The sequence below is a fragment of the Physeter macrocephalus genome, chromosome 19 (genome assembly GCF_002837175.3).
Source record: "Physeter macrocephalus isolate SW-GA chromosome 19, ASM283717v5, whole genome shotgun sequence".
In the NCBI taxonomy this organism is placed as follows: domain Eukaryota; kingdom Metazoa; phylum Chordata; class Mammalia; order Artiodactyla; family Physeteridae; genus Physeter; species Physeter macrocephalus.
In genome coordinates, this window is record NC_041232.1 from 26,953,518 (window position 1) to 26,978,429 (window position 24,912).

Genomic DNA, 24,912 nt, shown 5'->3' on the forward strand with positions numbered 1-24,912 from the left:
TGTTGACTTAGTAGTCAACTCTTTGTTTTGGTAAATTGGTGGTTGCTTTAGGGCATCAATAATTCAAATTTAAGTGATATTATACTACCTTTGTATAAGAACTGTTCAATGATAAAATGCAATCTCTCCCTTCCTTGAATTTGTACCATTGTTATCATACATTTTACTTTTATACTATACTATATTGTTATATTTGTTTAAAGGGGTCAATTATATTTTAAGAGTTTTCAATTAATAAAAAACACATATTTACTCAGGTATTATTATTCCTCATGTTCTTCCACATGTCCACATTTCCATCTTTATTATTTTTCTTCTGTGTAAAAGAATTTTTTTCACATTTTTTTTTTGTAGTGCAAGTCTACTGGTTATAGTTTTGCTGGATATAGAATTCTAGGGTAACAACTTTTATTTCACTACTTGAAAGATGTTGCCAAACTGTCTTCTCACTTGCATTGTGTCTGACAAGAAATCTGAAGTTTTTATTATTGTTATTTTGTATGTTAATATTAATGAAAAATTGTTGTGCTCACCTTCCTGATAACTGCTTCCCTGAATTAAAAAAAAAAGAAAAAGAAACAAACAAAAAAAACAGTTCTAACATCCATTCCATGATTCATCGGGTTTGGAACTGGTTAACGTGACCACTAAGCCAGTATTTCACTCTTCTAAACCTTTTAAACCCATCCACACTAACATGCGTGACATAAAAGAGTGAATTGTATATTAATTTTATTTCTATGACCGCAAACATAAATAAAAATTGTTTTAGGGCAAATAGACAATTTATTTATTAGACATTTATTGATGGAAGAGGATTTTTTTTCACAAAGATAACCTTTGTCTTTCTTTAAAATTACTTTGAGCTATATTTCCATGATACATGTTCATTAAAATATATTTATATTTCCCTAAAATAGAAAATTCCCATTCAGCTTATAATTTTTGTTGGACCACATTACAAGGACACTTTGTGGAAAGTTGCGACCATTTCCTATGACATGAACCTGAGAAACTTAGGACTTTATTCCAGAAAAACATAGAAACATTTTTACCTGGACTTACAGGGAGAAGATCTGGGTTTTAGCTAGTCTTCTGCCATTTGTTTCCTTTTCTAGATATGTTTGCTTCTTCCTTGAATAACTTTAGTTTAGTTACAACTTTTCTTACGGAAGATTTCTTGCTTTCCCCTGTTCAAGCATTTCTCCATAAATGGATTATCCAGTCTTTTTCCTTCTATTTCTCTGACCTTTCTGGCACTAAATGAGACTCCTTGGTCATTAGCTTGCAGGTTTCTCTTTAGTGCCCTTCATATAAATTAAAATGTAAGAGCAGACAATCAGCTATTCTCTTGGAGAGTGAGATACCCTCCTGTGGGGTCGGTGAGGTGCCCCTGTGCCCTTCAGAGGTAACTCCTGATGCTCTGATGCTCAGGAAGAGGTGCTGCAAGTCATCTCTCTGCACCCACCATCTAGGCAAAGCAGTTCTACAGGAGGAAAAGCTTGACAACCACTTTCCTGTGGGTGAACATGTCAGAGCACATTCCCTAAAAGCGTTCCACCATATTTGAGTAGTATTCCTGCTAGCATGGGTGCTCTGTGATGACAAGGTTAGTATCTTATTTACCTGCATATCCTCAGCACTAACTGTAGTGCCCAGAAGACTCAGGACTCAGCACATAAAAGGACAAATTTAATAAATGTGTCCTATAGTGGAACTTTCTGATGATTAATACCCCTTCCTTAGGGATTCCTGATACTGTTGGGGTGTTCTTATTTTACCACTTACTGCACCTGAGAAATGGGGTGGTGTGGTTTGATGCCAGCAGACCTGGATACATAAGCCCCACCACTTAACTACCTTTTCATTCATTTGTGCCTCAAATCTGCATGTATAACGGAACCAAAAGCAGATCCCCACCAGAGCTGGCCTAAGACATTCAACATAGTACCTAACTCATCGGAGGAACTGTGTGCTTGGCATGGCTCTCCTTCTCTCTGCTTTTGTAACTTCATTCGTTATTAACTATGTAGGGCTTTAAAATGAGGTATTTAAATCCAGGTTTACATTATAGCTACTTAGGGAAAGTTATATTCGTGGGTAATAGAAGTGCCCACGTTTGCTGTTTTATTTTTCTTATGCTCTCAGCATGGAAGGCTGCAGGGCTTAGGGGCTGAGCTTGGTTTTATCATAAGAAGAAGCTGTACAGGATGACCAACTGGTCCTGGGAGTCCTGGTTCTGACTCATTTCTCACAGTGCTCTCAGAGATGAAAATATGTTCAGGCACGGGAAGTAGACCATAAATCTACAACATTCAGAGAATATAAATGTTCTCTTATGAACTCAAGAGGTGACATCAGAGAAAGGTAGAGGGCCTTTAATAGTGAAATGAGAAGGACCTTCCACATGGCCTCAATGTTTCCATCAACTATCCCTGTTCTGAAGACAGCACACCTTGTACCTGGTGCAAAATTGTCCATGGACAGAATGCTTTTATTAGAAGGCAGCGTTCTGCACATGTAGGGTTAAGCCCAATTACAGCAAACTGGCAGACTGTTCAGACACACATGTGCCAAAAAGGACTTCAAAGCCGTGATACAGAGCCCAGGGGACTCAATGTAAAGTTTTTCCAAGCTTAAGAAAACAATGTTGTATGGAAATGGTCAGATTCCAATTTCTCAAAAGTGTCTATGAGTTTGGCATGGAAACGTGTTTAAAGCATAAGTAAGAAACTAATGAAAAAAGACGTTAAACATTGGCTGTGTTTTTCATATGATGCAATGCAGGGGGAAAGGGGGTTGGAAGCCAGAGTAGCAAGAACTCATGTGTAAAAGCAGTCTGTCCTCACCCGGATGGGACGCCGTATGGACAGGAGAGCATCTTGCTGGGAGGATCACTTAGAGGTAGATTCAGTCTCCTTCCAGCAAAGACATTTGTCTAAAGTTGAGGAAATTCCTTAAAAGGGCTGGAAACACAGACCTCGCTTTCTGTGGACATCTGACTTGCCTTGCCTTTTTCACAACTTGTCCTTGCTTTTATTCGTGTGTAAAGCTAATTCTGTTTCCCCCCTGCCAGCAGTTAGATTTTTGGCCTTTACTGGTACTCACTGCACCATGAGGTTTGGATCAGAAGGAGATTCTGACCCCCTCTGCTGGTGGCTCTCGAGCTGTCTTGCTGGCCCAACGTTCTCAAGGATGGTCCCACACACACACCAGCTCTGCCACCTTGACCCCGTAATGCAGGGCACTGGGGCATTCTGCGGGCAGATGTTTCAGAAGGTGGGGGTGGAGGATGAGAGCAGACAAGGTGGGTGCAGTTGAAAAGGTGACCCCAGGAGTTTCTGTTTTGCCTGCTTTGAGGGAACTTCTTTTTCTCCTTGAGGATCACTGAATCCACAGACTCCCCATTCTAGACTTGGAAAGTCATAAGAGTAAAGACAGTGAAGGCTGTTGAAATGAAACCCACCAGAAGCATCAAGTCTGTGTTCTATTACGTCCAGAACAAGACTGCAGCTCACCTCATTCACATTCTCCTTGACTTAGAAAGTAATTGTGGGCCATTCTTTGCTTGTGGGTGTGTAAGACTGCACATGTATGAAACAGCAGAAGAACCTATATTTTGCAGAAACCAGTCTACTATTGTCAGTATCCTCAGTGGCCTTCTTTTCTTTCCTTTGATCCCATTACCAGGATGAAGGAAAGAGATTTTTCTTGGTGAATAACCTAATATTAATAACACAATGTTGTGCATTTTGCACACCCTCTCTGCCACTCACCCAGACTCTCCCAAGCTGTGCCAAATATTCCCACCCTGGAAGAGCTTCGTTCCCTGAGGGGGACTGTGCTTCTACTTCATCTTAAGAAGGACATTATTTACTCTTATTTGCCAGCAATAACAATATAGTATTAATTAAAAAACTGTGACTCTGGCATAAACCACATTCAGGTCATAGTTCATAGTAATATCAACAATAGTCGTAGAAGCCAGAATTTATTGAGCAGCTGTTAAGTGCTGAATTCTGTGGTATTGCTTTATGTGCATTATATCATATACCTCCTTACCTCTGTCTTGTCATTAGCCACATAGATTTGCCATAATGAAACTGAAAAACAAGCCTGCTAGGATGAAGCTGATCTCCAGGTAACTTACCTGCCTGTCAGAACAAAATTCAACACCCTTTAAAGGAGAACATCACAATCTAGACACTTAATGTGAAAATTATTACAATGTCCAGCATCCAGTTGAAAGTTATTAGACATATGCAAAACAAGAAAAAAAATCAATCAATGAAAATTGACCTAGAAATGGCAAACTCTTTGAAGCAGCTCTTTTTTTTTAACATCTTTATTGGAGTATAAGTGCTTTACAATGTTGTGTTAGTTTCTGCTGTATAACAAAGTGAATCAGCTATATGTATACATATATTCCCATATCCCCTCCCTCTTCTGCCTCCCTCCCTCCTTCCCTATCCCACCCCTCTAGGTGGCCACAAAGCACCAAGCTGATTTCCCTGTAGTATGCAGCTGCTTCCCACTAGCTATCTATTTTACATTTGGTAGTGTATATATGTCAATGCTACTCTCTCACTTCGTCCCAGCTTACCCTTCCCCCTCCCCATGTCCTCAAGTCCATCTCTACATCTGCATCTTTATTCCTGTCCTGCCCTTTTAATTATTTTCAAGATTAAAGAATACGAACATCATGAAGACAAAAACAGAATCTATAAAAAAGAATTGATGGGGCTTCCCTGGTGGCGCAGTGGTTGCGCGTCCGCCTGCCGATGCAGGGGAACCGGGTTCGCGCCCCGGTCTGGGAGGATCCCACATGCCGCGGAGCGGAAAGAATTGATGGACCAAAAGAACAAATGGAAGTGAGAGCAGTGGGAAAAAAATACTGTAATTGAAATTTAAAATTCACTAAATGGGCTTAAGAGCAAATTAGACACCACAGAAGAAAAGACCAGTGAACTTAAATATAGGGTCTTAGAAGGTATCCAAATTGAAGCACAGAGAGAAAGGAGATTGAAAAAAAAATAATAATAAACAGAACCACAGTGACCTGTAGGATTTCAAAAGGTTTATCATAAGTGTAATTCGAGTCTTAGAAATGTGTGAATACAAAAAAAAATATTTTAAGAAATAATGGCCAAATGTTTACCTAATTTGATGAAAAATATAAACCCATAGATCCAAGAAATTCAATCTAAACAAACAACAAAGAAAACCACACCAAGTCACAATATAATTAAATTTTGAATAACAGTGGTAGAGAAAAATAGTAAAAGCATCACAATAAAAACTACATTATGTTCAAGGGAATGAGAATAAGAATTATCACAGACTTCTCACCAGAAATGATGCCAGTCAAAAGACAAGAGGACAACATCTTTCAGGTTCTGCTGAAAGAAAGAGAAAAAAAATCAAGGTATAATTTTATATCCAAGGGTATAGGTGGAAAAAATAAAGGTCAAATAAAGACGTTCTCAGACGAAAACAGGGTATGTGGGTATATGGCCAAAAATATTGAAAGTGGGGTCTTGAAAAGGTATTTGTGCATCCATGTTCATGGCAACATTATTGATAATAGCCAAAAGGTGAAAGTCTCCATCCTTGGAGAAATGGATAAACAAAATGTGGTCCATCCATACAATGGAATATTATTCAGCCTTAAAAAGGAAGGACATTCTGACACCTGTTACCACGTGGATGAACCTTGAGGACATTATGCTGTGTGAAATAAACTGGTCACTAAAGAACAAATACTGTGTGATTCCACTTATAGTCTATAAGATATGCAGAGTAATCGTCTTTATGGAGACATAAAGTAGGATGGTGGTGGCCTCGAGCTGAAGGAGAGAGAGGGGTGCGGGTTTAGTGTTTAATGGGGACGAGTTTTAGTTTTGCCAGATGACACGTTTGGGGATTGGTTGTACAGCAGTGTTAATGTAGTTAGTACCCCTTCACTGTACACTTAAAAATGTAAGATGTAAACTTTGTGTTATGTGTATTTTACCGCAATTAAATGTTTTAAAGTGGGGTGTTATTTTCAGTATTATGTATTTCTTGCAAATGGCTGGGTTTCTGTATTACTGGAGACTGAGCAGATGTGGTCTGGAGTGAACCTGAAAACAAGTGGAGGTTTTGTGAATCTGCCATGTGCAAGTAGAAACGAATACCCAACCAAGTCATAGCCACCATGTGCTGTCAAATGTTAGGAGTGCTTTGGAAGGAGAGAAAAATTGCAAAGCAAGTGCTCCACGGGAGGTGGAGAGACAGCTGTGCTCCCTGCCAGAGGAGGAGGAGGAGGAGTGGAAGTGATGTGACGAGAGACCCTTCCTGTAGCTGCGGTGCCCACTTTTATCAAAAAGCTTCGGAGTGAAGTGCAGTTGTAGGATCTTGAAGGGATCATTCAGGCTGCTCCATATTTTGTGCCTATTTGATGTTTAAATATTTTATTGTTTCCTAATTATAAACCTGGACTCTCAGGTTTTTTAGAAAAGTGTTTTTTCTGGGGACTTCCCTGGCGACCCAGTGGTTAAGACTCCATGCTTCCACTGCAGGGGGCGTGGGTTTGAGCCCTGGTCAGGGAACTGGGATCCCGCATGCTGAGCAGCACGGCCAAAAAAAAAAAAAGTGTTTTTTCTTAACCATTTACATGTATTGATTGATCCATCCTGAAGATAAAGTTCGAGATTCTTTTTGGCGGCCCGTACAGAACAGAAATGACTATCTGTAATACAGGGCCCAAGCAGACTTCAGTAAGTTACAGTGTTCTCTGGTGCCTTGTTCTACTCTTATTCTGTGTTCTTATTTCCCAGACCGAGCACACTGAAATCATGGATGTTGGGGTTCTTTATGGACAATGTCTTCCCGTCCATTCTTTTTCTTCCTCAAAAGCAAGAACTTGGCCACCCTTTAGTCTCTGTTCCTGCTAGGAGTGCAGTCACCTGCTCTCACTTCGTGGTATAACTTTATCCTAGTGTTTTAAATTCAATTAAATAAGCTCACCCCTTTAAAGCCTGCTCTATACTAGGCATGGCCATCAAGGCAAGATGACAGGACCCAAGTCCTTATTTTGAAGAAATTAGAATCAAACTGGACAGAGAAACAAGCACATAAACGTAATAGAATAAAACCTATGACTACAGATAACGATTGTCGTGGATGCACAGCACTGGATGAATTGATTTCAATCAGGAAAGATTGTAGGAGGCTTCCTGGAGATGGTGGCAAGGGAGCCAGGCCTTGATGCTGTCGAGAATGCCCAACACCAACGTACAGAGTAGGAACAGAGGGGTCAGGTTTAGACTCTCAGTTGACATTGACTGTAAAGAAAATCTGGACTCAGAGAGGATGAAGAGCTGGTGCCTGCGGCCATACCCAGTTGTCATAATCAACATCAGGGCCCCGACTGTAGTCCTGGCTGTAACCCAATCCCGCCTTCCTGGACCGCTGGTATCCTGGTGACCCCTGCAGTACTGGATGGTTGGGGTACCCAGAAGGGACCCACTGATACGCCTGTATTATGGGGTGTGGTTGTCCTGAGAGACAGCCTACTCTGTGCAGCCATGCCTGGCCTGCTGGACTGGATTTGCATTGCCAAGGAATCAGCAGGGCTCCCGGGGTCCTACCCGCCTCATCCGTGACCTCAGAAGAGTCACAGCTACCTCAAAGAACCAGACAGATCAATAAATAGCAAAACCAAAGGGCCTGAGATTTTATGGCAAATCCCAAATGGTCCAGTGAGGCTCAAGTCGCGGTGTCTGGGATCGGGGAGAGGAGGCTAGGGGACACTCGGCTGGGCCATGGGGTTATTCTCCAGGTGATGGAGGACAGGAAATAAGGAGACGAAGGTGACGTGCTGAACCCGAGCATTCTGATGGTAACTCTGGCGACGGTCCCAACGCGGAGGAGGGAGAAACGGAGACCGTCATTCGGATTGCCATTGTCCAGGAGGAGACATGGAGAGCTGCCCTGTGGATGAGGATGCTGGTCATGAGATAGAGAGCCGAGCACAGGCCAGGCGCCCACGCAGGAGCACGTGCCCGGCTCCGATGGGTCTCTGCTGGGAGTGGACCATGACTCGGGACCTGTCTCCAGCCGTCCTCTGAGAAGTGGAAGAGGTGTGAGGTCTTAAGATTCGTCCACATGCTTGCACCTGTCCCCACCCCCTCTCCTGTTAGGTGCCGTAAGGAACTGAAGGTCCAGAGACGGTGAGCCGCCCACCAGATGCACCTGTGTCCGTCACCGCTAGAACTGGGCCAAAGGGATCTTCCAAATGCATAGAAGAGGAGATCTTTATCTTTCTGCCTGTAAATAAGCAATAAATGGAATGCATTACTGCATAGTCGTGTCCCTGTAACTTCTCAGGCAAAGAGACATTTCTATGGAGAGATTTAAGATAGTTGTTTTTAAGTTCTTTTAGCGATGGATACATTTTAACAATGTAGATATCTTTATTCAATCAGTTTGGACCAGGACCACTGTGAAAACACTAATGGTTAGTGGGAATCATCATAGAAGGAAGTCTATAAATATCCGATGATGCGTCAATAATGAAATAGATTTTGCTGTCACCATGGCCACTCCCTGACTCTCCTCCCCAGCCCAGCAGCTCTCAGGATTTCTCTTTTCTCGCACCTACTTATCTACCCTTTTTGGACTGTCGGGACGTCCAACATTCTTCTGACGACCCCGCCCATCACGCATCCCAGACACCCACAGACAGAAAGGGTCTCTGGAACACCCTGCTCTCACCAGACTCACACATCACAGTGTTACCTTTAGACTGAGAGTGAGTCCTGGAGGGCGAGGGCTGTGATACCACTTTTCTGTGTGTTGTCAATATCGAGAAGCAGTCCTGGATCACGGGAGGTCTGCAGTAAGAAGATAAGGAAACGAAGTAATAGTTGGATATTGTCTGGCATCCTAGAATCGTAGTGCCAGAGAGGATGTACAGACTTCCTATCTGGTATAGGAATTCTCTCTGTAGTATCCAGACTCTTTAAAGAGAGAGAGAGAGACGGTAGGTCTGACAATATTTGCATAGCCCTGTTAGAAAAACTTCCTTGCAGGGCAAAACAGTCTTACATGCTATAGCTTCTACCCTTGTTTGTTAGTCTATACACTGCCAGTACAACACCTAAGCCTGATTGCTCAGTTGGAATGAGCTGTACTATCAACGGGAAGGTGTGGTGTTGATGTGATACAGGGTTTTTTTAAGAGACACATAATTCAGTGTACAAATAAGTGCAGAAATTACCACTAACTTTCTGATGGGGAAAATGGGTATTTTTAAACTGACGAATGGTGAGGTTATTTCTATCGTATGTAGCAGGTGTGGGGTGAGAAGAGAGAGGATTTAGTAGCTGAAATCTGTCCCTTAGGTTAATCCAAAGACTGTCCAGTTTGTCTGATCCTAAATCTAAAAGCTTTTCAGTTCTGTGTACTTCATACAAGAAATTTGCATTTTAGTGGAGGACTGCAAAACGATTTTTGGAATGTTCCATCGTTCTAAGTGGGGCATAACTCTTTTGTTATCAGGAAGTTTTTCTCTGTAATGCTAACTACAGAAAAAAATCTGCCTGGACCTGGGAGAAAAGATCTATGATAAGAGCAAGTTCTAGTATAACTCTTTTCTGATAAAATCAAAGAAAGTTACTTTCTATGTAGTTTTCTGTAAAATCTGTGTTCAGCAGTTCACTAATACTGCCCTGGCCTCATGATAATAACAGCAGTAGCTCTGAGAGGTTTTACAAGTGGAGAACCCGTAGTCCTGGAAAACCTTGTAACAGTAAAGAATGGGATGTAAAAGTTAAAGGAAGTTTGCATGTAAAAGCTACATACAGTAGAAAGATGTAAGACTCACTTAACATGTAAACATATCTTTCACTTTGTAGAGTCACTTTTAAGAAAAAATTCACATAAAATGAATTTCTGAATGAATCATATTTACACAATTCCCTATTATATAATCAGAACGTATCTGATTACATAGTAGAAATCAACATTAAAAAAACCTATTTCAGAATTTAACAATTAACAATATAATTTTAATGCTGTGAAAAAATCAAATTGCCCATAAATAAAATTTGACAGAAATGTGTCTTACAGAAACTCTAGTATACAATATCTGGCTTTTATGGGTGAATCATAGAACCGTGTCCAATTTTAATACTTGCCCAATAATATCAACACTAACTGAATAGCTGGTGCTAAATCCCACCAAAAACAAAGTATGTGCTCATTTAGCTGGACTTAGTAACATGTCACTACATACCTGACACTCCAATAGTGCAGGGTTTTAATAGGGCTGATTGCCAATTCAAACATACATTTCTAATAGGTGTGCAAGGATTTAGTGTTAGCTAGATTTTTGAACCAGGGTAAAAACCATCTGGGTAATGCTGGCATGAATTTTATACACCCACTAACACACAAGTGTATGATTTTAGGATGCGTATATTATGTGTATATTTTATATATATACACACAGATACTATTTAAAGATGTAGTTATATATACAGAAGAGTAATGTAGTATTTAGAGTGGGATGGATCCACCTAGGACTAGCTCATGAATGTGTTAAAACCAGCTGTTTGCATTCTGTTGACTGGACCCAGATCTTTGTTGCATCTGTTTAATATTTTTCTTTGTTTTGAAACAGGTTGTTTGGTATCAAATCAGTCATTCAAACAGACTGTTCCAGCACGTGGAAGATCATAGCAAACCCAGACCTGTCATGGTACCACCATGCCAACCCCATCGTCCTGCTGGTGATGTACTACACGCTGGCCACTCTAATCCGAATCTGGCTACAGGAGCCCCTTGTAAGGATCAAAGGTTTTCATGGTCTTGTCTGCAAAGTAGCCTGGAAACTCCAGGGGAAAGTGTTCATTCCTATCAACTGCTGGCTAATTAGTACTATATGCCAAAATAACTATAGTGTTCTTATTATAGTATTTTGCTTCTGCCAAGAGTTCTAACTGAATACAGATACTATCAGGACAAAGACCAGCTTCCCTATGTTAGCATCACCCCTGGCTGCTCAGATGGTCGGTGGTGAGGGGAGTGGAAGCGTCATTTTTATTGAGCACTTACTAAATGCCAGGCCACATGCTAGGTTGTTTACATACATTATTTCATTCAATCCCCTGCATAACTCTCAAGAACGGGTATTGTACCCGTCTTAGAGATGAGGAAAACGAGGTTCGAGAGGTAAATCACACATTTACCAAACAGTAAATATCAGATTCAAGCCCACGTTTGCCGATAAAGCTAGGGTCTCTATGACGACACACCCTGTTACCACGGCGACTGCAGTTTCCTAAATCTTCTCAGACCTCCAACCTCTGATGGTGCCCTGGGGAGGTCCCTGCTCTCGGTGGTGCCATAACCCCCGGGGGCCCCACCACGGGGCAGGGCTGAGGACTGGGTTGTTCCCTATGGGATTATTAGTAGAATATGGCACTTTGGGGACAGGACCAGGTGGCTTGTGGCCTCTCTCTTTTCCCTTTCTGTGACAGGAAACTCCAGTCTGCTTTTGCTTCCCCTAAATGACCCTGAGAAGCTCAGCTGTAAGGCAGCTGATCTGCACACAGGGAGGCAGGTGGTGTAGATGGGGCTGCTGCATTTCACCTCATGGCCACGTGCTGGGGAGCAGAGTTCACATTAGACACCAGCCTGGCACCTGCGATGCAGTCCCTCCAGCTCGGGGGCCCTGGTGCCCCGTCTCCCTCCCCTCTTTGCTCATCCAGGCTCCATCCACGCGGTCAGCCGGCCAGGCAACCAGTGTTTATCAAGAGCTAGTGTCTCAGATACTGGCCTGGGGCTGGGGGTAGAGCGTCGGCCCAGGTGCGAGGCCCCGCTCGGGGGGACTGTACATTGTGCAAGAGGAAAAGCAGCCCCCAAAGACGTGAGCAGGCCCAAGTCAGCACAGTGAAACCCTGAGAGGTGTGTTCCATCCATCCCAGCGGAAGTGCCTCCTGCAGGAAGGGGGTCTGCCCACCTCCCTCCTATGAGAGGACCACACAGGCGTCCTTGTTTGCAGGGGTCTCACGACTCACCTCTCCCTTGGACCCAGTGATGGCAGTGACGTAGTGACAGAATGCTCTAAGGGCTCCTGGAGAACCCCAATTACCTTCTGTTACCTTTTCCTCCAAGTCTCTTCTAAGATATGAGTGTGCCAGTAAAACCCCTTAAAGTGGTGCTGTGTTCGCTTCCACCACAAACACACAGATGTGGATATGTGTATATGCACACATAAAACTGTGCAAAAGAAATGAAAATATCTCACGGAAACTATTTCTGAACAATGTCTTAACCAACGATGGTAATGACTTTAAGGCCTTCGGGTTCACAAGAGTTCCAGGTGCCCTTGGCTTTCTCCGTGGTGTGTCAGGCAGGAGCTTGTGCACAGGTGCTGCTGGGCTGTTACAGCCCGTCAGGCCCAGGAGACACTTGGCCTCCTTAGCCACGGGCCCTCTGGGGCGGACAGTCCACGTTCCAGGCCACACAGTTCACAGCAGGTCACAAACCACAGCGTCTGCGGGGGTGTGTGGAGAACAGGGCCTAATTCACACCAGCATCGACCTTCAGGGGTCTGTATTTTAAGTGGGGCTGGGACACGGGACTTTCTCACTGAGGCGCTGATGGAGGGCAGGTGCCTGGTTCTATCATGGTTCCAGGTGGCCTGGCACGTTTCATGGAAAACGTGAGTTCTACGGTAAAAGTCTACAGTATATGTTTGAGAAAGAGAGAGAGCAGCAGGTGTCTGGAGGTGAGTGGAACACACAGGCTGCCCGGGGCATCTGGTGCTCCCCGTGGGTGCTCTGTGTGCACTGGGCCCCGGGAATTCCATATCAACATGTGTTAGTGCCCTTTTACGGGGCATCTTTTTTGGGAACCATCCTCAACCACCAAGTGCGTTCTGGTCCTTTTTTTCTCTCTTATCATCTCTCCTGGACCAACTGTCTGATTCGGGCCAAGGTCCCATTAGGCAAGGCAGCTGTGTTATGCATCAGCTCTGTTTTTGCTTAATATTGAGTGTAAGCTCTAGATGACTCTGCTTTTAGTAAATGTCTTCTTCCTGAAAGATTCCCATGGCTGGGTTCCACAGTCAGGTGTGACTTTTGTGAACCCAGCCCAGCCCCTTCCTCCTGCAGGTTAGAATACACACAGGAGGCTCGGTTACATAACGTGAGCGCCTGTTCCTGTATTTCATGGGACTTAGCAGGGATCAGGAACAAGCGATACTGCTGTGCTTCGCGTTTACAGGGTGGCGTTTTGGCCATTTTTGAAAGTGTCTGGATAAAAGCCCTTGTGGTGTATACGTTATTTTACAGAATCATCACGTGGGGGTAGAGATGGGCAGCTGTGTCTGGTCTCCCGGGCTGCTGAGGGGCTGCTCCGGGGAGCAGGGCTGTCCTGTGGGTTATTCTGTGTCTCAGGTGCAGGAAGAGAGGACCAAGGAAGAGGACAGAGCCCTGGCCTGCAGCCCCGTCCCCATCACAGCTGAGAGGAGGCGGAGCCTGTGGTACGCGACCCACTACCCCACGGATGAGAGAAAAGTAAGCCGCGAGGAAAGGGGTTTCTCATTTATTTTGCTGCTTTTTAGTATATTGCTGAATTCGGGTCATGTAAGTCCACCTGCAAACCCAGATTGCTCAGTTTACAGGAGCAGTTTGATGAGGAAGTCTTAGTGTCCAACATCTGTTCAGAGAAGGGAGCCCAGTGCTTTGAAAGGAAACCCCAGGCTCCATCAGACCCAGCCTCTTATAGTTCAGTGCTTCCCCCTGAAGTCTCTTAACCCTAGAAAGAGAGAGAGAGTGTTCTTAATTTTAAAAAATAATTTTGTATTTAAAACAAACAAAAAACAACAAAGCGACCCCTTGGCCCTGGGCGGTAACAGCTTGGGTGGTGGGATGTACTGCAGAGAGTAATTCCCTGTGTCGGGGTGGCCGCTGCAGTGACGATGACCGCGCACACCGCCACTCGGGACACCGGCCCCTCGGTGTGGACGTGAAGAGCCGCAGCGTCTCGCTGTGTCGGGGCCGCAGTGTGGATGCCGGGGACGGGAGCACAGCTGTGTGATTCTTCATCTTTTCACCATTCGTTCACTATTTTCAACACAACCTAGCCGCTGACTTGTTAAAATGGCCCATTTGCAATGTGGTAAAGACAGATACAATTCTCAGACGGGGTCAGCACTTTGCTTCCCAGCACGTTTGGGAATCGAGGAGCAGATTCTCTGATTGACTTGGTGGAAGAGTTTCTCTAAGACACGTGGTCCTAGCTGACGCCTGACTGTCATGGACTGAGAGATAGGGAAACAATGAATGAACTTCTCAGGGAGCTGGCAGCCACGTGGAACAGACGTGGTGTCCGGAGACCTCTGGGGTTTCCGGGGGCCCTTTCCTCCCATCACACGTGTCAGACTGTTCTGCCATGTCACTAAGCCAGAGAGACAGCACAGCAGTTTCCAAAATGAGGTCTGCGGACCATCTCTGGGGATTCCTGGGACCCTTGCCGGGATCCACAGGCTCGAAACTATTTTTGTAATAATACTTAAGACATTCGCCTTTGGACTATGTTGACAATTGCTCTGATGGTACAAAAGCACCCACCAAGGCAGCAGCGCGAACCCCCGCAGCCGTGGTCGTGTCCTTGGAAAACAAAGCAGAAAGGCCAGTTCCACTTAAGAATATTCTTGATGAGCCAGGAACAGTCATTGCTTTTCTTAAATCTCAACCTTGAGGCACATACCTTTTTAATATTCTGAGTGACACAAGGGGAGGTCCCCCTGAAGTGCTGACCCCTCGAGGAGGAGAAGCACTTGGCAGGTGAGCGGCCCAGGTCGACGTGCAAGAACAGCTGACAGGCAGTTTGGGGTGGTTCAACTGTGGACATTCAGCAGTTACTGGAAAGTGAGTGGAGTGGTCCATCGCTTCAAGGCAAACAACTGACAGCATTTGTTGCCAGTGATAAAATGAGAACTTTTAGTGAAAATTAGAATATTGGAAGACTCAGATTTTGTGCAGTACAGCGTGTCAGTATTCAGTGGAGCTGTCTAATCCCTGAAGCACATCACCAGCACGTGCGGTCACAACGTGTGTGTAGGTAAAGGACCCGGTCAAGGTGCAGGATCCTCCAGGGGCTTTACTGATTCCACACACAGCTCGCCTTCGGTTACTTCCCCATCTTGCGTTTGGGAGAGGGTCCAAGGAGAGGATCCACAGTTTGGATGGACTCCTGATATTTCTTTCTTTTCCAACTGCATCGCTGGGTGAAGCCAGAGTTCTTTAACTACTTCAACCAAAACAATACATCACAGCAGATTGAATGTGCAAACAGACATGAGAACCCAGCTGTCTTCTTTTGAGCCAGGCATTAAAGATACTCAAAAGCGTAAAACAACACCACTCTTTTCACTGTTTTTAAAAAAATACAGCTATTTGAATAAAATTATTTATGTGAACAAGTTTTTTTTCCAATTTTTAATGAATTAACAAGTGAATAGTTTTAATGCCTCAATTTTAATTTCTAGCACAATAGATACTGATGGATAGGACCCGCATAAATAAAAACTCTTTGGGACCTTCAGTGATTTTTAAGAAAGTGAATGAGTTCCGACCCAAAAAAGTGGGAGCATCTTTAGCTCAGCAGATGCTTGTTACTGGGGGGAGCCCCAAACCCCTAGCACTAATAGAGCTAAAAGGCATAATCGTGTCATAATTCTTTTGTTGCAAACAATACACAAATCTTAATCCCAGCCTGCACTGCACATCAAATTTTCTTTATTATGAAACTTCAATTTCTTGAAAAGTCAATACTTTCAGAATTCTGCAGACGTCTCAAAGGGTCCTAGGAGTATAAAACCAAGCAGCTAATTCTAGTAGAACAAAACACTTGAAAAAACGTAATCAGCTTTTGTAGTCATGTGGTTAACGAGTGCTTACTTACTGTCGTGATTAAAAGTTAACATCGGAAACTGGAAAGGGTTATAAAAACAGCACCCTCTAGCTGCATTATTCATGCCTTTGTATTTTGCATGGCAATTTTAACACACTAGCATCCAGCTAGTTGAAGGAATGGGTATGTGTGTAGTACAACTTTATAACTGTGTATAAACATCATGATGCTTTCTGCTCACATATTAACATGCTGTCCTGCATTGCTTTTTGCAGCTTTTATCCATGACTCAAGATGACTACAAACCATCTGATGTTAGTATATCCTTAGAATTCTCATTTTTGCGTGTGTCAGTAATGTCAAAGGGACATAAATGGAATGAGCCCCTCTGAGTGTATTTTAATGGTCTATAAATTTTCCATACGTTTTAAAATAATTTTTTTGCAGAAATCGTATCTGGTTTATTGCTGTTAAAACACTGACTCATAAAACATGAGCTCACGTATAAAAATATTAAATGTATTTAAACTTTTAAAAAGCCACAGTGGAGGGTTTGCCTGTTCCATGATTTGAATAAGAAGTCTTGCATGTCCATGGACACACATATGTATGTGTGCGTGTATATATTTACATGTATATGCATAAATGAAAAATTGTAAAGCTCAAGAGACAGAGAGAAAAATGCAGGAAATTGTATTTAGTGTACAGAGTGCTGCAACATGGGAATTGCAAGCTGCAGCATCAGGTAAAGACCTGTGGGGTTGCTGTCTAACCTGAGAATTTGGGAAGTCCTGAGAGCTGCGCGGGGTGTGGGGCAGGCACGGGGGCCCGGCAGTGCTCGGGCTGCAGGCCGGGACCCAGGCGAGTCTGGAGTTCCTGTAGCTGGAGGATGGCTGGGGGGCGGGGCCGTGAGCTGAGGCTGGAGAGGAGACAAGAGCAGGTCCTGAAGCCTCAGCAGCCTTTCCAGGCTTCACACTTCATACCGAGGACCGAGAGGGGGTCACGGCCTGGGGTGCAGCAGAGGTGGGCAAGGTCAGGTTTACCTTGTCCTGCGATGGCTCTGTGGGGTGTAGGTTTGGAGGGGGCGAGCAAGACTGTCTTGCTAGTGGGTATCACTGCCGACAATGCTCGGCCTCCCATCGGCTCTGCACCATCCCGTGTGCCCACCTACCAGAAGGGAAGGAGGTAGGTCCGCACTGGAAGCCAGAGCTGCCCTCACAACTGCTTTTGCCCCGCCCACCTGGCAGGGCCTGCTGGTGACTGTGAACGGCAACCCCGTGGATTACCACACCATCCACCCCAGCCTTCCTCTGGAGAACGGCCCCGCCAAGGCTGACCTCTACTCCACCCCACAGTACCGCTGGGAGCCCGCCGCCGACTCCCCGGGTAAGGAGCTGGGATCTGTCTTTGGTGTATCCTCCTGCAGGAGCTCTGAATCTGTCTTTGGTTTATCCTTCATTGGATTCGGTTCTTTTTCCTTTTTTTTTCTAGCAGAGGTTGCTTTCTTCCATGGTCAGTCTGATGAAGCTCATTTCCTTAACTTCTGCCTAGATTTTGCCCCTCCATCTTGCTCTGCGTGTTCTGTCCTTGGGTACAAAATAAGTGGCCTAATCGGGGTAAACTTTGAAAAGTAAAAGGTAAAAAAATTATTTTAAACAAGTCAACTTGTTTCTAGTATTAAACCTATGTGCATATGTATGTTTTAGTTTTTCTGTAATTTGATTGCATAATCACGGCCAATAGTTTTGCTGGTTAGTGGATGAAGGTCTTCAGAAAGAGCTCTTTTCGTCTAATAAAAAAACCAAGAGCCCCAAAACGTGGACGAGGCCTTTCTCCCTTTTCTCTCAGTTTACTGTGTTGAAAGAAAGCTGCCTGTTACTGGAGGTGACAAATACGTGCTCTGTACTGCTTGGAACATTTATGTGAAATTCACATATTTGCATAGATTTTTATATAAAATAATCTGCCCCTCTAGAAAAGAAGGAGGGAGAAGATGAGAACGAAGAATTTGAGGAGGAGAAGGCCCATGAGGAGAAAAGGAGTGTCAAAGTCCATGCCATGGTCTCTGTGTTCCAGTTCATCATGAAGCAGAGTTACATCTGTGCCCTTATCGCTATGATGGTGCGTGCCTACGAGAACCCTTAACTTCTGCCTGGATTCTGCCCCTATATCTTGCTCTGTGTCCTGTCCTTGGGCACAGAGTTAGTGCTGGAGGGATGGATGGTGCTTGCACCCCGCCGGCTCCAAGACCCACCACCTCCTCCCGCCAGCACCGATGTCTTCATCTTCCCAATGTCTTGGCAGAGAATGGTTGCTTATGGTAATTTCTCATGGGCCCCTTATATTATAGATTTCAAAACCATGTCCTCCTCTCTGCTAGCTAGCCTCCTTTTAAATATTAATATATTTCTCTCAAATTAGCCTAAGTCAGACTGTCCCCTATTTTGCCGATTTAAAAGGACCTATGGGTAGTTTTTCTAAGTGGCATTGAAGGTGTTCACGATTAACAAAGGCCACTTTTATTTCTTTCAGATAATGAGGGTTATAGTCACAGCTTGTCTTAGATTTGAGACTTTATTCCGTTTGAGCTGCAACAAATGTTTACCGATCTAAGCATCAAGCACCGAGTCCCCGAGCGCTTCTTCTGGTTGTGAGCTCTCAGTTTACCTGCATTTCTGCTCACCGCTGGGAACACGCTCCATCTCCAGCATCAGAGCTTCAGAAATCGTCCTTGGGACCAGAGACAGGATATAAAAGAAGGCCAATTTCTGCTCTTCCTAAAAACAAGTTTTACTGGGAAAGCTAATTTATTTTGAGAAACTTATTTAACACAAAAGTCTTCAAATTTTGAGGCCAGTAGTGAGATCCCATGGACACCATAAATGATAAAAAAAAGAAAATATTCTATAATTCGAGGGAAAAAAAACACCTAAAGATAGTTTCCCTAGGCTCTCAGTCCAGATGTCTCCTGAGAAAACCTGTTTGCATGTTAGCCAGCTTCTGCAAGGACCATGGCCATGGCTGAGAGCGTTGGGAACAGAAAGCTCCTCGAAATTAAAGATGGCTCCTTTGGGGACTGCAGACTCTGTTCTCTAAATAATATGAATTCTGTGCTCTCTGGGTACTTTTTGACACTTTATAGGTCAATCCCTAATTTACAGCAAAACTCTATTTGAAAACATCAAATAATTTAGATTCTGAACTCAGAGTATACATTTCTTTTTCTGTCTCTAAAAAGAAGCCAGAGAAGTTGGTTTCTTTATGTAAAGAAATAGAGCTTAAAAAAAAAAACTTGAACTACACATTCAGTTCCTCAGTAGAAAAGAAATCTATTGTAAAAACAACACAGGAGAGCAGATCTCTCATTAAAGACGTGCTCTCGTCTGGTGCCATTTCAGTTGTTTTCACGGAGCCACAATATTAATGCTTTAAAAGTGCCTGTCTTCTGTGGAAGTTCCCCTGTGGCAGCAGACTTTTAATCACAGACAGAAAGGAGCAAGGTCTGTTAGAACGATAGATGTCTGTATTCAAAAACACAAAGAGTGAAATCCTCACAATTTCTTTTTATCCCTCTTTCACCCCAACAAGGATAGTGTACAGGGGGAAAAATACACTGGAATTATAATATCTGCGAAGATTACTTTCTTGGGTCCTCTACAAAAAAATGGCCAGGTCAGATCTGAATTTCATCCTGGGATAAAGGCATTAAATATTACTGACCTTTGATAACACTATTTCCAAGGAATACTATCTTCATGAAAATAATTCAGACTTGGTAATTATGTTTTAACCAACAGTTTTAAATAACTCTACATTTAAAAAGCTAGCTCTGCTTTAGGACAAATTTGCACATTGCTGCAAGGAAGTATTTGTTTGTTCTGTGCTGACTTTATTCATTTATCTTATTTATCTCAATACTTATCTGCTTTCCAGAAGCAAAACAGACTTGTAAAACATTTCAGACTTTACGAATAACTTGCTAACTCGTGATACTCAAGAATATGACTGATTTCAATTAGCTCCAAATAACAGCTAGAAAATATTTTTGAAGACCTTTTCACAGAAATTTGGTATCCAAGATTATGGTATGAGAGGATAGATTTACTGAAGTTAATGGTACTCATGAGCCTGACTTTCTAGAATGTTCCAGCAGCTGCCCTTTGAGATGTCTTCTGGATCTGTGGGAGTTTGGTGTGAGTGGAAGATGTCTTGCCCCTTGCAGGGCAGAAGGGGAGGCCGACCTCTCCACTAACCTGACTTTACTGTTTGCAGTGTGCGGACACCTAACACTCTACCTCCTCCTGGAGATTCCCTGGTTCCTATCATGTCTGTCTTCCCGGAGGGTCTGCTAAGGGTGACCCCTGAAGCCAGCTTGTGTGCTGACCCTGTGGTCCCCGCAGCTTCCGTTTCTGAGCCCAGCTTGGCCACACTCACCCAGCACCCTGAAAAAAATAGCCAACCCCAAGCTGGTTTGGAAGAATAAAGGAGAAAGCACTTACGGTTGCTTCTCATTCTGCAAAGCAGGGTGAAAAGGAAGACATTTGGGGCTGGAGGGCAAAAGACATGGAGTGAAGCCCCCTGCCTGACCCTCTTCCCTCCAGGAAGTCGAGGGCACGTGCTAGCTCACAGAGGCAGCCTTTCTCCTCGCTGTGTCCCCTGCCGCAGCTGGGATGTCCCTCCATGATTTCACCACAACACCCTCCCTCCATAGTGTGAATGTTACTGACCTTTTCCTGCTAGATAACGTCGAACTTAGCAGGGTGGGGCCTGTACGTTGTCTTGACCGTCACCGTTTTCTCCTCCTTCCTTCCTGGAGGCGTGGAGCATTACGTACCACAGCTGGCTGACGTTCGTGCTGCTGATCTGGTCCTGCACTCTTTGGATGATTCGCAACAGAAGGAAATATGCCATGATCAGCTCTCCATTCATGGTTGTCTACGGAAATCTACTGCTCATATTACAGTACATATGGAGTTTTGAACTCCCCGAAATTAAAAAGGTCCCAGGATTTTTAGAAAAGAAAGAGCCAGGGGAACTTGCCTCTAAGGTAAGTGAACAGCAAAGCAAGAAAACAAAGCATTCAAACAAAACCACGGTAATCAAAACACACACATCCAAGCAAAATAGTACAAAAATAGGTTCCAAATATTTGCTGCTGCTTGAAATCATAATGTTTTTCCTAGCCCTCAGGAAAATGTTAATATAAACGTTTGGGCACTTAGAACAATTCCCCCTTCAGCTTTGGGAGAAGAATGGGAATATTAAGGGGTTCTATTTGCTGGGAAGAAATTTTCTTCTTCCCCATCTGTGGAATTCTTCAAAATAAGGACCACTGCAAAAGCAGCAGGGATCATGGAAGAAATACATCTTCTTCTGATACTTGTGCTGATGTCAGGGAAGGACAGGAAATCAAGGACTAGCACCTTGAAGGGGACCACTGGTCCAAGTTGGTTTCCAGCCCAGATTGTCCTGTGTGTCTTCCCGGGGCATCCTAGGCATGAATGCACCCTGGCACTGGACGGCATGCCAGCATCCTCAGGAAAGGAGATTTTAAAAGCCAGTGACTTTCAGCTGAAATCAAGTGGGTGCCTGACTCGATCTCAAGTGGAAAGGTTTATGTAATGTGCTCCCACCAAAACGCAGAGAAGGCGTAGTAGTTGTTGAAATAGGCTTATGCTTCAAAGGCTTGATGCTCGTGTTCCTAATTCTCTCCTTTCAGATCCTTTTCACCATTACGTTTTGGCTGTTGCTGAGACAGCACCTCACAGAGCAAAAAGCTCTCCAAGAAAAGGAAGCTCTTCTGTCTGAGGTCAAAATCGGAAGTCAGGAAAATGAAGAAAAAGGTAATTAGCGCGTGAGGTGTGTGACAGGAGGAAGGGCCCCCGAGGACATCCAGGGGGCTCTGCTCCAGACCAGAGGGAGGCCAAGTGTAGACGTGAGCAGATAAATGACCGCGTCCCGGGGCTAAGTCCCTGTCCACAGGAGCTTCAGAGACCCTGTGTCATTTGATCCTCACGAAAGTGACTCCCACTTCAGGGAAGAGAAACTGAAGCTCAGGGAAGTGCACTGGGTTCCCCACAGTCACATTTACTGAGTGTTAGTACCAAGAAAGTGACTCAAATCTTCCAAATTCGAATCCTCTTCTTTTCAAAAACGAATAAACCACAAAGTCAAAAAAAGAATCTGATGTTTTGATGATCAGTTACCTCTGTAGTTTTAGACCTGCTATATGGGTAAAATGAGAGCCTCTCACTCCCTACCTGCCTGGATGTACCAATAAATACCATTTAATGTTAGTAGAACGGCTTGGAGACCACTAGTGATGTATGTAGCCTTGTCTGAAAAGGACGCCATAAAGGTTCACAGAGGCTGGGCTGGTAACCTTAAGACTAACCCGGTAAGGAGGAGAAAACCAACGCACACCAACTCATCCTTTTCTTATAGTTTCTCGTTTAGACCTAACCATGGAGTTACTTTTCAGCAACAAAAGTCTGTAAGATTTAAATCTTGACTTTTTGACTTTGGATATGTCTGTTAATAGAGTGATTAAATTCACCAGTTACTTTATGTAAAGAAGAGTTCATTTAAGATCAGCAGTTGCTCTGACCTCTCACCTCACTTGCATTCCCCTCACTCTGTGGATCTCCTGGTCATTTGAATAAATTATTTAAATGTATTCAATAGGTTGCCTTAGTAACACAAAAATGAGTCATATATTAGCATATTTTAAAGTAAGACCAAGTATAAGCTTTTCTTTGTGGTGCATAAAACTATTTTAAACTTAGGTAAATTACAATTATTCTTCAATTCTAATTAAAATTAAATTATATTTGGCTTTAACTCTTACTTTCTTAGTTCTCTAAAAGCATACTTTTGGTTAAGATTATTGCCATTAACCCAAATCCAGTAAAATACTGCTAGGATTGTCTGGAGTCATGTTAACAGTTGGAATTTGAAGTTGTCATAGTAGTTTTTATTTGTGTTATTGTTGCCTATGTATTTTTCCTCGTTCCTGCAGTAGTTACAGAGGATATTACAAGTGAAATAGGTGTTATAAAAAGATTAGTATAAAAGTATTACCAAATGTATTTCTTTAAAACTATATTTCAAGAAGTTTAGGAAAATGGACTATAATTAGTTCCATAAATTCTGCCTTGTTTATTAGAACCATCTAAAATTATTTAAATCATATGGTAATGCATGACATACGTGTGCTGTGTGGCACTCACATCACACTGGTCAGAGTGTGGTTCCGGTCCAGGGACCAGCTCCATTGAACAGCATGGGCTTCTCTTTTGAAGATGACGAACAGGACATACAGGTGGATGGGGAGGCCCAGGAGAAGAAGGAAGAAGAGGAGGCAAAGGAGGAGAAGCAGGAGCAGAAGAAGGAGGAGGAGGAGGAGGATGAGCAGGACATCATGAAGGTGCTGGGTAACCTGGTGGTGGCCTTGTTCATCAAGTACTGGATCTATGTCTGTGGAGGGATGTTCTTCTTCGTCAGCTTCGAGGGTAAAATCGTGATGTACAAGATCATCTACATGGTGCTCTTCCTGTTCTGTGTGGCCCTGTATCAGGTGGGTACACAGCTGTCCCTGTTTTTCAATCCTCACATCTGTCCAGGAACATATGTGAGCTTCTTTCGACAAGACTCTAAGTTACTATGACCTCGTGAAAACGTCGTGTAAAGGGGTCGATGAGATTCAGACCTTACACACTAGGAATCCTAAAATGAGAAGTAGCTCCCTTCAGCTTATTCACTGATTTTAAATGTTAGGTTCTTAAAATGGTGGAGAAGTGGTTAGAGTGGGCATCCTTGTCTTGTTCCTGGTCTTAGAAATGTCCATCAACAGAGGAATGGATAAAGAAGATGTGGTACATATACGCAATAGAATATTACTCAGCCATAAAAAAAGAACGAAATAATGCCATTTGCAGCAACACGGATGGACCTGGAGATTACCATACTAAGTGAAGTGAGTCAGACAGAGAAAGATAAGTACCATATGACATCACTTACATGTGGAATCTAAAATACCACACAAATGAACTTATTTACAAAACAGAAATAGACCCACAGACATAGAGGACAAACTTATGGTTACCAAAGGGGAGGGGGGGAGGGATAAATTAGGAGTTTGGTATTAACAGATACACACTGCTATATATAAAATAGATAAACAAGGACCTACGGTATAGTGCAGGGCACTATACCCAGTATTTTGTAATGACCTATAAAAGAAAAGAATCTGAAAAAAAAAAATGTATAGCTAAATCACTTTGCTGTACACCTGAAACCTATACAACATTGTGAATCAACTATACTTCAATAAATAAAAAACATGACAAAGCTGAAAAAACACAAATGCATGTGTAAAATAAAGTCAGAAAAAATTCATAAGTTTTTCAAAAATTATTAATTAAAAAAAGAAGTCTGTATCATTAGATTACACTTTTGAATAGTAATGTGAAAACCGTGGCTGGATAATCTAAAATACTGGATAATATTCGGTTCATTTGTATTTCAGAGTTTGGAATCAGAAAATCATGTGCGCGTGTGTGTGTGCCTGTGTGTGTATACAAATGTATGTATAATGCATTGAGTGCTTTAGTATTTCATTAATTAGAATATATGAAATGTTATATTGAAATGAGTTAGCCTCTCCACAAATTCCGTGTAACTGATGATGGGTGGGAACCCGATGATGTACACAAGTGCAGCAGTAAACGTTCCTGCTGGCAACGAAGTAAACAAGTAAAGCAACCTCGATTAACAAGAGTCGATTACCTGTGGAGATGAAAATGTCTCAGCTGAGGTCAATCACATTCTGAAATACCTTTTGAAATTCTGGGTAGATGTTCTCTAATGAAAACCCACAGGTTTTTGGTAAAGAAGGATGCCTCCCCTCTGTGGTGGTTTCACCTTTGTATTCATATGGCATCACTCTGAATTTCAAAATGGAGACAGTTTCCCCAGCCATGACCACAAGGACAGAATATACCT

The 24,912-nt window shown here is 43.2% G+C and overlaps 1 protein-coding gene across 1 annotated transcript in view; it reads left to right on the forward strand.

Annotated features, from left to right (window-relative positions):
* PIEZO2 (piezo type mechanosensitive ion channel component 2) overlaps nt 1–24,912 on the forward strand; it is a 219,362-nt gene that overhangs the window by 98,630 nt on the left and 95,820 nt on the right. Inside the window, exons 6-13 of the mRNA XM_055080794.1 lie at nt 10,667–10,829; nt 13,449–13,568; nt 16,185–16,223; nt 17,157–17,295; nt 17,885–18,030; nt 20,726–20,956; nt 21,629–21,752; nt 23,211–23,485. Of these exons, the coding sequence (XP_054936769.1) occupies nt 10,667–10,829; nt 13,449–13,568; nt 16,185–16,223; nt 17,157–17,295; nt 17,885–18,030; nt 20,726–20,956; nt 21,629–21,752; nt 23,211–23,485 (1,237 nt within the window). The remainder of the gene's footprint in view (nt 1–10,666; nt 10,830–13,448; nt 13,569–16,184; nt 16,224–17,156; nt 17,296–17,884; nt 18,031–20,725; nt 20,957–21,628; nt 21,753–23,210; nt 23,486–24,912) is intronic.